The sequence below is a fragment of the Chiroxiphia lanceolata genome, chromosome 16 (genome assembly GCF_009829145.1).
Source record: "Chiroxiphia lanceolata isolate bChiLan1 chromosome 16, bChiLan1.pri, whole genome shotgun sequence".
In the NCBI taxonomy this organism is placed as follows: domain Eukaryota; kingdom Metazoa; phylum Chordata; class Aves; order Passeriformes; family Pipridae; genus Chiroxiphia; species Chiroxiphia lanceolata.
Window position 1 is genome coordinate 1,806,050 of NC_045652.1, and position 12,241 is coordinate 1,818,290.

At 48.7% G+C, this 12,241-nt stretch overlaps 1 protein-coding gene across 2 annotated transcripts in view; it reads right to left on the bottom strand.

Annotated features, from left to right (window-relative positions):
• Window positions 1-12,241, bottom strand: part of XPO6 (exportin 6) — a 55,998-nt gene that overhangs the window by 2,523 nt on the left and 41,234 nt on the right. For both annotated transcript variants that reach the window (XM_032704158.1, XM_032704157.1), the window contains exons 13-22: window positions 11,800-11,959; window positions 9,820-9,912; window positions 8,294-8,438; window positions 7,466-7,612; window positions 5,834-6,023; window positions 5,050-5,205; window positions 3,699-3,813; window positions 3,039-3,210; window positions 2,494-2,655; window positions 974-1,072 (exon numbers count right to left, since the gene is read on the bottom strand). In XM_032704158.1, the coding sequence (XP_032560049.1) occupies window positions 974-1,072; window positions 2,494-2,655; window positions 3,039-3,210; window positions 3,699-3,813; window positions 5,050-5,205; window positions 5,834-6,023; window positions 7,466-7,612; window positions 8,294-8,438; window positions 9,820-9,912; window positions 11,800-11,959 (1,439 nt within the window). The remainder of the gene's footprint in view (window positions 1-973; window positions 1,073-2,493; window positions 2,656-3,038; window positions 3,211-3,698; window positions 3,814-5,049; window positions 5,206-5,833; window positions 6,024-7,465; window positions 7,613-8,293; window positions 8,439-9,819; window positions 9,913-11,799; window positions 11,960-12,241) is intronic.

Genomic DNA, 12,241 nt, shown 5'->3' on the forward strand with positions numbered 1-12,241 from the left:
GAGCTGGAGAGGGACTTGGGACAAGGGCCTGGAGGGGACAGGACAAGGGACAGGAGAGACAGGAATGGCTTCCCACTGACACAGGGCAGAGTTAGATGGGATATTAGAAAGAAATTGTTGCTGAGGGTGGTGAGGCCCTGGCACAGGTTGCCCAGAGAAGCTGTGGCTGCCCCATCCCTGGAAGTGTCCAAGGCCAGGTTGGATGGGTTTTGGAGCAACCTGGGCTAGTGGAAGATGTCCCTGCCCGTGGCAGGGAGTGGAACTGGATAAGCTTTAAGGTCTCTTCCAACCCAAACCAGTCTGGGATTTTACACTCTGACCCAAGTTTTAAGTATTGCTAAAGCCACCAGCATCAAGTCCCATTCCACCTCCAGCCAGCTGTATTCCTCTCCAGAGCCAGGGAATCTGGCCAGCTGCCTGGAATTCTGCACCAGGCACCTGTGAACATGAAGGGCTGTCCTTCAGCTGTGACCACAGATAGACACTGAAAGCTCTGCTTTCACAGGCTAACCAGATTCCCTGGATTCCTTCTGTAATCCCTCATGACAGCAGCTAACAGCTTAGAGGGGCTGGAGGCTGGTCCTGCCTGGCAGTGATGGAGACACCCACCTGTGCCTGTGAGTACTGGATACCCTGTCCCAGATGGGATAGTTGGAGGGACTTGTCCACTATCCCACTGATGATCCCAATTCCTACTTTCCCAGACTGTCACTGTGTGTTCTCTGCTTTCTCTCACTGTCACAGGAGGACACACATCAAGGCTTTACTTTGACAAGAGGTGGGATCCCTCCCGTGTCCCCCGCACAGGATCAGGGAGGTGGTACCACCACTCCGACCATCCAGAGCACAGCAAGCGCCCAAAGGCCGTGGCATAAAAGCCATCAAATCCTGACCTGCAGTTTCTGAGTGGTTTAAAACAAGCCCCAGAACAACACCCACCTATTTCCATGCACAGGAGTCAGGTAGGACCCACCTTATGGTACAGCTTCTGCTTCGTGTTCAGCGTCTCCAAGTAGAAGAGGTTTTGCTTGAACAGGTGAATGTCAGGCTGCAGGAAGGACTGGCCAAAGGCCTGGGAACAAAGCAGAGTTGAAGGAAAGGGATTGATATTACAGCAGACATCAGACATGCCATGCAGAACAACATCACTTTTACCCTGACACCAGAACAAACCGCTGGGAGCCTCAGTGCAGCAAAATAACAACACAGGCAGTTGTTCAAGTCAACTGTGCCACTGTCAGATCAATGGGAATTTCAGTGGGAACATGGTCATATCCCTGCACAGTAGCTGCTAAGCTGGGTCCATGGGGAACAGGCAGGCCAAGCTGGCACTGAGAGGGACAGGGATGCTGAGCCCAGCTCCCTCAGCAGGCAGGCTGCTCCTGAAGCATGGGGCTGTTTCTCAGGGATGCTACCAAAGGTGAATAAACCAGGACACATGCACAGGTTGGGTCCTCAATCCCAGTCAAATGACCAAGGTGACTGGCAGATGTCACTGCCCTGCACTAGAAAGAATTTAGAGGTGGGACCTGGGAGGCTGAATTGGGCATGACTGAAGCAGTAAAGAACCCAGGAACAAAATTTGCTGGACCCTGAACTAACCTGACAGGGCTGCACAGTGTGAAATAAAACATCTTTTATATCCTAAACACCTCCAAAACACCGTAGAGGTGATGTAAGCAGATGAGGTCAGCTCTGTACAGAGACAGGTAGCAGAATTTTAATAATTCCTCTTCAAGGTATCACAAAAGAAGAGTTTATTCCCCCAAACCAGCCATTTATTATCAAATGAATAAAAATGGCCCAAGTCCCCTTTAAGACTGAGCCAGTTCTGCCCTCAGAACTCGTGTGGAAACCAGCACACAGAGTATTAATATCCTTCACACAAACCACTGGCTGTGTGGAGAACACTTACAGAACATTAAATAAGAGTTTTGTATCAAACCAACGAGAGTCAAGTAATAAAACAAGTAGTTCAGTATTGTTGACCAGCCTGAAGTTAATACTGAGATTATTATACAAGTATATCCCAAAATGAGACATCCAGGTGAGTTTGGAAGAGTTACACAACTGCAGGTGAAAAACCCTTCCCACTCTCTGCAACTCCCTGACAGGAGGGTGCAGCCAGGTGGGGGTCGGGCTCTGCTCCCAGGGAACGAGGGACAGGATGAGAGGAAACAGCCTCAAGTTGTGCCAGGGGAGGTTTAGGTTGGGTATTGGGGAAATTTCTTTGGAAAAAGGGCTGTCCAGCCCTGGCACAGCTGCCCAGGGCAGAGGTGGAGTCCCCATCCCTGGAGGGCTTTAAAAGCCATGTGGATGTGGCACTTGGGGACATGGGTTAGTGGTGGCCTTGGCAGTGCTGGGGGAATGGTTGGACTGGATCTCAGAGGGCTTTTCCAACCTAAGGGATTCTGTGATTCCACGTTTAATGCACTGCCACAAGTACTGTGGGTTCCACTGCAGGAAGGGTTCTGCTGGGGACAGGTGAGTTACCTGCATGATGGCACTGAACTGGGCTTCGTTCTCCATCTGCTCCTCTGCCACTCCCCTCTGGACACTGGCCAGCACACTGGATTTGAAGAAGTACCGCCAGTTGTGGTGCAGGACCCGGAAAAGCAGCTCAAACAGCTCTGCTTTCACATCAGGAGATGAGCGCTGGGAGGAGAGGGGAACACAACTCAAAGTAGGCTCCTGTGCTGGAATCCCACTCATCCCCTGGATCTCACTGCCAAAGGACCCACATGCAGGGCTGTGCTTGGCAGCCAAAGGATGCACCAAATTCAGCAGCTGTAGGATCATGCTGAGTTTTGAGTTTTACCTCTTGCTTTGACCTTCTCTATAATTTTAGCCTTTCTTGACAAGTCCTAACAAAATCCTCCACCCACACAGCTTCCAGTTCTCACTGACTTCTCACCCAGTTTTCCTACACAGGCACTGACATTTACAGCTCTTGGAAAGCCAAAGCTTCATTGCAGCCACTCCTCAGCAATGCCTTCCCTTCCCATTCCCCCTTCCCTCTCCTGTGAGGGCAGCCCTACCTCTGCAATGATGGGATACACCTGCTCCATGCACAGTGAGATGACACTGGGCAGGAAAGGCTTGAACACTTGGCCTGGCTCTTGCACCACCACTTGCAGTATCTTCAGGAACTTCTCCACCACCCGGCACCCGGTGCTGCCCTCGTGGAGGATGCTCTCTGCCAGCTGCTCCCTGGGACAAAAAACAGTCATTAGGAGCCTTCCCAGAGATCTGTGTGCTCACCTGATTTACTGGAAAACAGGTAATGCCACTAAATCTGCTCCATTAATACAGGCCAAGTATATTAAGCCACAGAAAGGACGTAGGTTGTGACTGAGGATTGACTGACTCCACACCCCAAAAAATGGCCGAGTGATGGGGCACCCTCAGATCTTGGGCAGGAGCTAATAGGGAATGTGACAGTCCAGTTCAACATCCCACACTGCCAGAAAATCCATGGGAGAGCTGGAATTGCACAGTGGCAATTGATTGATGTGCATATGCTGGGTCACTTACGACTTGGGAATGTTCTCCTCAGATTTAGTCCTGGGACATGACAAAAGTCCGGACACAAAGGTTGGAAACAGCACACTCTTTAGGGATAAGGGCTCTGTGTGAGCAGCTTATGAAGATAAATCGACCTGAAGGGTAAGAAAGAAGTGACCAGTGTCGGACAATACCTGGTGAACATGTTCAGGAAGGTCTGTATGATCTGCTCGGTGAAAGGCACTCCCATCTGCACCCTCAGGCCTTGGAAAAGGGTAAGGAAGAAGCTCAGCATCTCATCTGTCACATCTAAGATAAGAACAGGAAAGCAAAAAGTGCATGTTAAGGGAACATATGAGTGCATCAATAAGTCTTTTATGTTTAAGTCTTTTATGTATGTCTTAAGTTTGCTCCTCCTGTTCACAGAACCTCATTTACTTGAGAATTTACCACCAGGGTTGTCTTAGGAACTGACACCAACAGCACTACAGGGCTTAAAAATTGTTCATCCACTTCCAAAACCTGCCAGGGATGACAAGTACAGGCAGCACCAAACACCTCAGAACAAACCCAACACTGCCAGCAAGGCCCTTAGTGTGCTCTGCCTACACAGACTGCTTGGAGAGAGCTCAGGGGGTGCTCTGGGCCCATCTCTGGTTGCTTACTGGTTTTACAGGGTTAACAGGAAACACCAGGAAATCCAAAACATCCACACAGCTTGGGGTGGAGGAGACAGAACCCAGTTTCTTTTTTTGGCAGGAACTGAAAAGGCCGTTCAGCTTCAGGAGTCATCTTTGAGCACGTGGTTATGCAGTGAGCTGATCAGCACCCAGCTGACCCTCCACCCGTCCCAAGAAAGATGGAATAACCATGGCAAGCTGGAGCTGCTCAGCTCCTCATTCATCATACAGCCTTTGACAGCCAATAAACAGCCACTGATGAGGCTGCCAGCCTGTTCTGAAGGCAACAGGTCACTGGAGTCACAGCATCAGCTTGGCTGCCTTGGATCCTCTCTGCCCTTCCTTTCCTCCTCCAGAGCTGCTTCACTGAGAAAATCCCACCCAACTCCAAAAGTTTTCCTGGAACACCTTGCTCATCATGAGACAAGCACCGTGATGTGATACAAAATGGTAAATTGCTGGCCAGAAGAAGGCTCCCAAGTGACAGTCCTGGTTCCATCTCACAGAAAAAAAATCCCCAAACCCCACATTATTTGACCTAATCTGATGAGATCTATTCCTCTTCGTCTTCAAGCTTCTGGAGAGAACGTAAATGGCAAACACAGCTAGAGTATTTTAAAGCTCATTTTTGTGCTCATGATCATCTCCATCTTCTGGAACTGTGTGACAATCTTTCCTGTTGGCAGAGATCTCCCTTCCCTTTTGTGGTTCAGCCCAGTCCACCCAGCACAGCCTCACAGCACACCCAGGCACAGCAAGTCCACACACTTCACAAAAACACCACCACGACTCTGAGCTGCTGCCCTGGGTGTGATCAGGGGGTCAGAGAGCTACTCACAGCATGAAACCTGGCCTGTGGTTATACCTGACTGATGAATGAAAGCTGGGAAGAGGGCTAGTGAGACCTGCACGGATTCTTGCAGCGACTGATAACAGATCTGGCGGGACTTGGTGGATTCTCCGGAGATACTTTCTACAATATCTTCCAGAACGCTGAGTGTCTGATGGATGATCACTTTGGCTGCAAAACAAGAGAAGTGATACTTCTTGTATGTGCCAAAACTACTCAGAGGTAAGAGGTTCACACACATGACACTGCATATTTCTAACTAATTTTTAAAGTGATCCTCAATTAAAAAAAACCCAAAAGATATGCCCCAAACCAGTCCCAAAACACAGACAGAAGTTTTTCTGCACCCCATCAGTTCAGAGCTCTCCTCCTACATATACAAACTCTCTACAGTATTTCCCAAGTCGTGAAGAAATTCTTATTTGTCCTCTTCAGTTTTTATACCCGTGATCTTCATTAATGCTGTTTCCAGCCAATCTTTCTACTACTAAAACCTCCCAGCATTAGGCTGTTCAGTATTCCTAATGCAATCCCTGCTATTTAAAGTTTTATCCCCAATTTGATTCCACCTTCCCTGGGAAGACAGTACTTTGATGGAAGAGTTTACAAGCAACATGGGGTGGGAGTGCCCTTCACACAGCAGAAAAAACCTCCAAAAATAGGAAGAAAACACCAGTTGCTCCTTTCCCACCCTCCCCACAGGCTAAAAAGTTTCTCGGCAATAATTATTGGAAAATGAGCTTATTGAGGAGCTTATTGTGCTGCTCACACTGCAGCTGTCAGGACACGTGGTACTCACTGTCCTCCAGCTGCACTTTCCTCTGGGGCAGGATGGCCGTGGCCTTGAGCTGCCGGTACTCCCTGGTGAGGGCCGAGACGAGGCTGGCGTGGTTGGTGGAGCGCACGGCCCACTGCTGCTCCCCCTCGGGCAGGTTGGGCCAGGGCAGCAGCAGCACGTTGGACAGGGCTCTGCACACCAACACCTGGGCCTGGGAGGGACCAGAGAGCAGGATCACACACTGGTTTGGGCTGGGAGGGACATTACAGCTCATTTAAGAAGATGGGGAAGGGCCCTGATTTGAAGCCGTGTGAGGACACTGAGGGTACTTGGGGTGTTCAGCTGGAGGAGACTGAAGGGAGACCTCACTGCAGTTCCAACTGCCTGGGCAGGGGCAGAGGAGGGGCAGGCCCTGAGCTCTGCTCTGGGGGGACCAGGGACAGCACCCAGGGAATGGCTGGAGCTGTGTCAGGGCAGGGTCAGGTTGGATCTCAGGAAAAGGTTCTTCCCCCAGAGGGTGGTTGGGCACAGAGGCTCCCCAGGGCAGTGGGCACAGCCCCAAGGCTGCCAGAGCTCCAGGAGGGTTTGGACAATGGGTGCGACAGGGCGGGATTGTTGGGGTGTCCTGTGCAGGGCCAGGGGTTGGACTCAATGATCCTTATGGGTCCCTTCCAACTTAGGCTATTCTGTGATTCTCTGACCTCATTCCACCCCCTGCCATGGGCAGGGACACCTTCCACTAGCCCAGGTTGCTCCAAGCCCCATCCAACCTGGCCTTGAACACTTCCAGGGATGGGGCAGCCACAGCTTCTCTGGGCAACATTAAGCAAAGAGTTTTACTGTGTCTGTAATTTAACTTTTGTTAGAGCACAACCCCAGAGCAAAGTGACATTTTACAGTTGTTTGACACATCAGCAGTGCTCGCTGTTTGAGGAAAGAGTTCAGAGCAGGTGAGCCCAAGTGAAAACTAACAGCTCTGCAAGGTAAGGAAGAAGCAAAGCTCCAGTATTTAAGGCCTGGAACCAGCTCCCAGCTCTGCCAGACCTTCTCTGCAACAGTAAGTCTCTGTTGTTTATAGAAACAAAGAAGATTCTACTTTCGTTTCTTCTTGTCTGGTTTACACACTGAGCTTCTTCACTTGTACAGTACTTTATGATTCCTTGCTAGCACACAATACAACCATATCCCAGCCTCCACTGTGGCTTTTTAGTACTATAAGCAGAATATATTTATAGTATTTATATTACAGAAGTAATATAAATACTCTAAGTATATTCCATTTATAGTACTTGGAGTAACTGTAGTACTTTGAGTAACTTGGAGTGAGGGATGTGGAGTGCTAACCTATGTTTCACAGAAAACTCTTCCTGTAGGTCAGAATCAATGTGCCTGCACTGCAAAAATGATGCAGAATCAGGGATTGTGTCAGCAAGTGAGAAAGGAATCAGATCTAAGAGGTGCAGTTGCATTTTTTCCTTATGCTGTTGCTTGAAATAGATCATTAATTACAAACAGCATCACCAGATATCCACAATACAGAGAGAATTGCTGCCCCTCCGTATTTTTTGAGGTTATACCTTGCTACAGTAAAACCTGAGGCACAGCCTCCCAAGGACAACTGGTGTACACTGAGAGATGTCTGAGACAACCCACCTTGTCTGGCAGGCGTTGGGCAGAAGTGTCTGTGATCCTGTTGAACACCTTCTGCACCGCTGGGATGCTGATGAGGAACACCGGGCGCACCGTGGTGGCCAAAGAGACGAGCAGGTGACACGCAGAGAGCAGCAGCTTCTCCTGCACCTGAGAGAGACAGGGTGCTCAGGCTGCCCAGTAACACTCCACCCAGAACCAATGTCACACAGGACCACGGCTGCCAGGACCAGGAGGGGGGAACCAGGCAGGGGTCGAACCAGGCAGGGGTCGGGTTCTGCTCCCAGGGAACGAGGGACAGGGTGAGAGGAAACAGCCTCAAGTTGTGCCAGGGGAGCTTTCGGTTGGATACTGGGAAAATTTCATCATGGAAAAGGTGGTCAGGCATTAGAACAGGCTGCCCAGGGCAGTGGTGGACTTCCCAACCCTGGAGGAATTTAACAGCAGATGGATGTGGCACTTGGGGAAATGGTTTAGTGGTGGCCTTGGCAGTGCTGGGGGAACAGCTAAACTCAGTCTTGAAGGGCCTTTCCAACCTAAACAATTCCATGCTTCTATGATTTATTTATCAATTAGTGTCAGTTCCCTTAACACCATGAAATAGAGATTTCTTTGCTTTCAAGCCAAAAAATCATTAGTTTATAAGCCTGTAAATTGCTTATTCTTGATTAGCTTGACACACAGTGTTATTCAGAACTGCTCTTGGTCTCACCCTACGAGATATTTGTTGTGTCTCTCTCAGACCCAGCCCCGGAGCCCCAGCGTGGTCCAGAGCAGACCTGAGCACTTGTGGGTCACCTGCTGCAGGTGGCAGCCCAGTGGCAGCAGTACCTTGGAGCTGATGAGGGGGGTGATGGCCTCCAGCGCCGTGGACACCAGAGAGATGAACTGCTCCGGGTTCTGCCGGTGAACTTCGCTGTAGAACTGGGCCAGCCAATGTGCATAGGCCTGCAGGGCTGCCAGGGACTGAGCGTGGCTGGGGAGAGGCAGAGCAGCAGTCAGAGACACGGGATAGAGGGGACACAAAGAGAAGGGCAGGGTGCTGAGCATGGTGGGCAGCTCTGACAGCAGGCTGGGAACGAACATCGGGTATTCTCACACAAATCTGGAAGCTTTGTCTTGAAAAATTCCTTACTGCTTTTTTTTTCTTGGTCCTTGAACCTGTACATTCAAGGCATATTTACAGGTGTGCAGCAACTGGGCTCACCACTGACCCACAATATTGAGCCAAAGGTGTGAATTGATAAGGTCAAATTATCATCAACTGGTAGGTTGACTATAACCATACTTTATAATGACACTTTTATCACCATATTATGTTTGAGTCAGGATGTTTCAGACAGGTGTCCTCCAAATGTTCGACAAAGTGCCTTTGTTAAGAAAGCACTAAAAAGTGGATCATAGGTTTCTTAGGGGCATCAGGCAGAGAAAAGGATGAAAACCCCTCATTAACAGCTCATGGAAAACACCTCCCAAATTATTTTAATGGAGAAAAGGAAAAAGACAATTAGAAGAACACCATCTGCATAAAATTCAGTGCTATTAACTTGGAACTAAAAGGAGACATTCAGGGGGAACTGTATGATGAAATCTAGTGGGATTTTCAAGAAGCTGCTATAGATGCAACTGCAAAGTAGAATACATGTTCAAACCTTCAATTCTGCCCACAAAATACCAGCTGGCAGGGAACAGGTTTGTGCTACACAGCCTTGGGAAGGGAAGGACTCCAAAAGGCTGTCCTAGTGGTGACCTATCACCACCAGCACCAAGATTTCACACAATGTCAAAATCTGGATGGCAGGCTGTCATTTGTCCCAGAAATGGCTTGCACAGCTGGAAGACACATGCTTGTCTTGGAAGTCAAGGACTTGAAACCCTCAACTAGAAAAAACATCTTTTACCTGAGCCATAGATCTGACTTTGGTAGCAAAAAATCCATAAACTGGAACTACACACTGACAGTGGATCCAATTTCTTTACAATATCACTATTGTAACACTTATTTAATCAGTAATTACACTGCAAAAGAACAAGACTTTTACAGGGTACAATCCCAGTTTGCTTTCAGAGCTAATATAATGGGCATTGTTACCTCTCAGCACAAACATATTTTTCTTTAAATGACCTGAGTACACCCCTTAGAGGAAGCAGTGGCCCAAAATGCTGGCAGCAGCCTTGACTTCCATCAGTTAAAAGAAGGGGCCCTGGTGGTGAGCTACCAATGGCTGGAACAGTGTTTCACAGAACAGCTCCCAGCCCAGGGTCAGAGCAGCACACCCAGGAGCTCTAATGCTTCTCCTCCCCACAGAGGTCCCCAGTTTGGGTGCCATCACTTGCAGAGTGTGTCCCATACTCACACATCGATGAGGTCAGGTTTCAGCACAGAGGGGACTGCGGTTTCAATGTTGTACAGTTTAATCTGGGATCCATACAACGTCACTTTTACCAGCCTAGAAGTGAAAACACACGTGGCAGAGCAAAGGGATTGTTGTAATTTGGATATATACATGCATAAATCAGCTTCAACACCTGATCTGGATGCAGCTCTTCTTCAGTCTGTGTCTATATTTATCTAATATGCAAATAAGATTTAGACCATTTAGTTTAAAATAATTCAGAGCCTATTGCACTGTCTGTGATAAGATGGAACAAGTCTGATGTTCCTGCATGTAAATGAAAAAAAATTAATGAAGGCAGCTGTGTAAAGCCCTGAAAATCTGCAATTAGCAACTGTGTGCTAATTAAGTTTCTTGGAGGGGAAGAATAAAATGTCTGCATTTCAGCTTTCACAGGTCTTTTCATTTAAGAAAACAATCACAGAATTGTTAACGTTGGAAAAGACCTCTAAGAATACCAAGTCCAACCCTCAGAAGAATTTTCAGTGATACAACTCTAAACATCATACTCTACATGTCATTTCTTTGCATCACAAATGCAGATGCTGGAAAACAAGCATCTCAATGTTTTCAAGTAACTGATTTTATTTGATCCCTCCTATTAGTTATTTCTTTCATGAAGGACTTGGGAAACTTAAAATCATAGAATGGCTGTGGTGGTTTGGGCTAGGCCTTCCTTGGTGACCAGTTTGTAACCAAGGAAGGGTCCAGATTTACCCAGTATTCCCTACGATTTTTACGTAAGCCAGATTATAAGAAGAAAGGAGGAGAGGCCTTCGCTCTTTTTCCTTCCGGCGGCTTGGAGGTGCAGGTTCCCTGCTGTTGAGTCTGCCGTGTTGGGGAGCGAGGCCTGGTAGGGCCTTGTCGACCTTGGGAGGCGGAGGTTGCCGGCGATCGTACCGGAGCGACTCTCGGTTGTCCCAAGGAGAGTGGTGGGATATTTTCTTTGCTAACTCTTAGTTACTAGATCTCGGGCTACTGATTGGGATATATATATATATATATATATATATTATTTTGGTTTTGTTCCCTTTCCCTTCCCCCTTCCCCTTCCCTTGTGAAATTCTATATATTTTTAAATTGTGTATATATTTCAATTGTAACATAAGTGTAAATATATTTATATATATCACTTTAGCTGTCTCTCTCTCGTTTCGGGTTTTCTTAGTTGGTTGGTTTTTTTTTCTCTCCCTCTTCTCCCTGAGGTTTTTGGGGGGGGGGGCTTCTGGTGGTAAGGTTTGGAGACTTGGCAGGGAGCCAGCTTCAAACCATATCAATGGCCTGGGTTGGAAGGGACCTCAAAGCTCATCTCCTTCCACCCCCTGCCATGGGCAGGGACACCTTCCACCAGCCCAGGTTGCTCCAAGACCCTTCCAACCTGACCTTGGACACTTCCAGGGATGGGGCAGCCACAGCTTCTCTGGGCAACCTGTGCCAGGGCCTCCCCACCCTCACAGTGGGAAACCATTCCTTCTTGTCCTGTCACTCCAGGCCTTGTCCCAAATCCCTCTCCATCTTTCTTGTCAGCTCCCTTCAAGCCCTGGAAGGCCACAATCAGGTCACCCCCAAAGCCTTCTCTTCTCCAAGATGAACAATCCCAATTCTCAGCCTTTCCTCTCAGCAGAGCTGCTCCATCCCTCTAATCAACTTGGTGCCTCCTCTGGACTCACTCCAGCAGCTCATCCTTCTGATGTTGGTGCCCCATATCTGGAGGCAGCTCTGCAGGGGGGTCTCACCTGAGGGGACAGAGGGGCAGAATCCCCCCCTCCCCTCTGCCCACGCTGGGGGATCAGCCCAGGCTGGTTTTACAATTAAGGCTCTGGTCACCAAGCTCTTCATATCTCAATCTACCCACAACAAGGGGAGGCAGAAAAAGCCCCTTGTTTTTCACACTGCAGAGCTCCCTGTGCTGCTGAAGGGACTGGAACGCCCTGTACCCACCTCTCCACCACAGTCAGGGCGTCGTTGAACCTGGCAGCGAACACGTCCCCGATGAAATACTCAGCCAGGCGCCCCACGGCCTGCAGCAGAGAGCTCAGGTCCCTCAGGGAGCAGTGCAGGCGCCTGCAGTCGTTCTCTGCAGTGATGTTCAGCCTGTGCCCTGAAACGGTAGCACAGTTCATCAGCAGAAAGGTCCAAGTGTAAATTATCACTCGTCTAATAACCACTGACCAAGAGCTGAAAATTCACATTTGTGCAAGGGAAAAAAAGCCATGTAACTTTGTGACTAATACTTACAGCTCTTTGGGACAGGAAGCTACAGGAAATGCAAAGTTTATTCTAATTACATTACAATCATTCTTCTTAAATTAGCTTGGTGGCAGGTCACAGTTCAGATGGCAGCACTGTCCATGGGACTGAACAGTCCAACTGGGAAAGACAA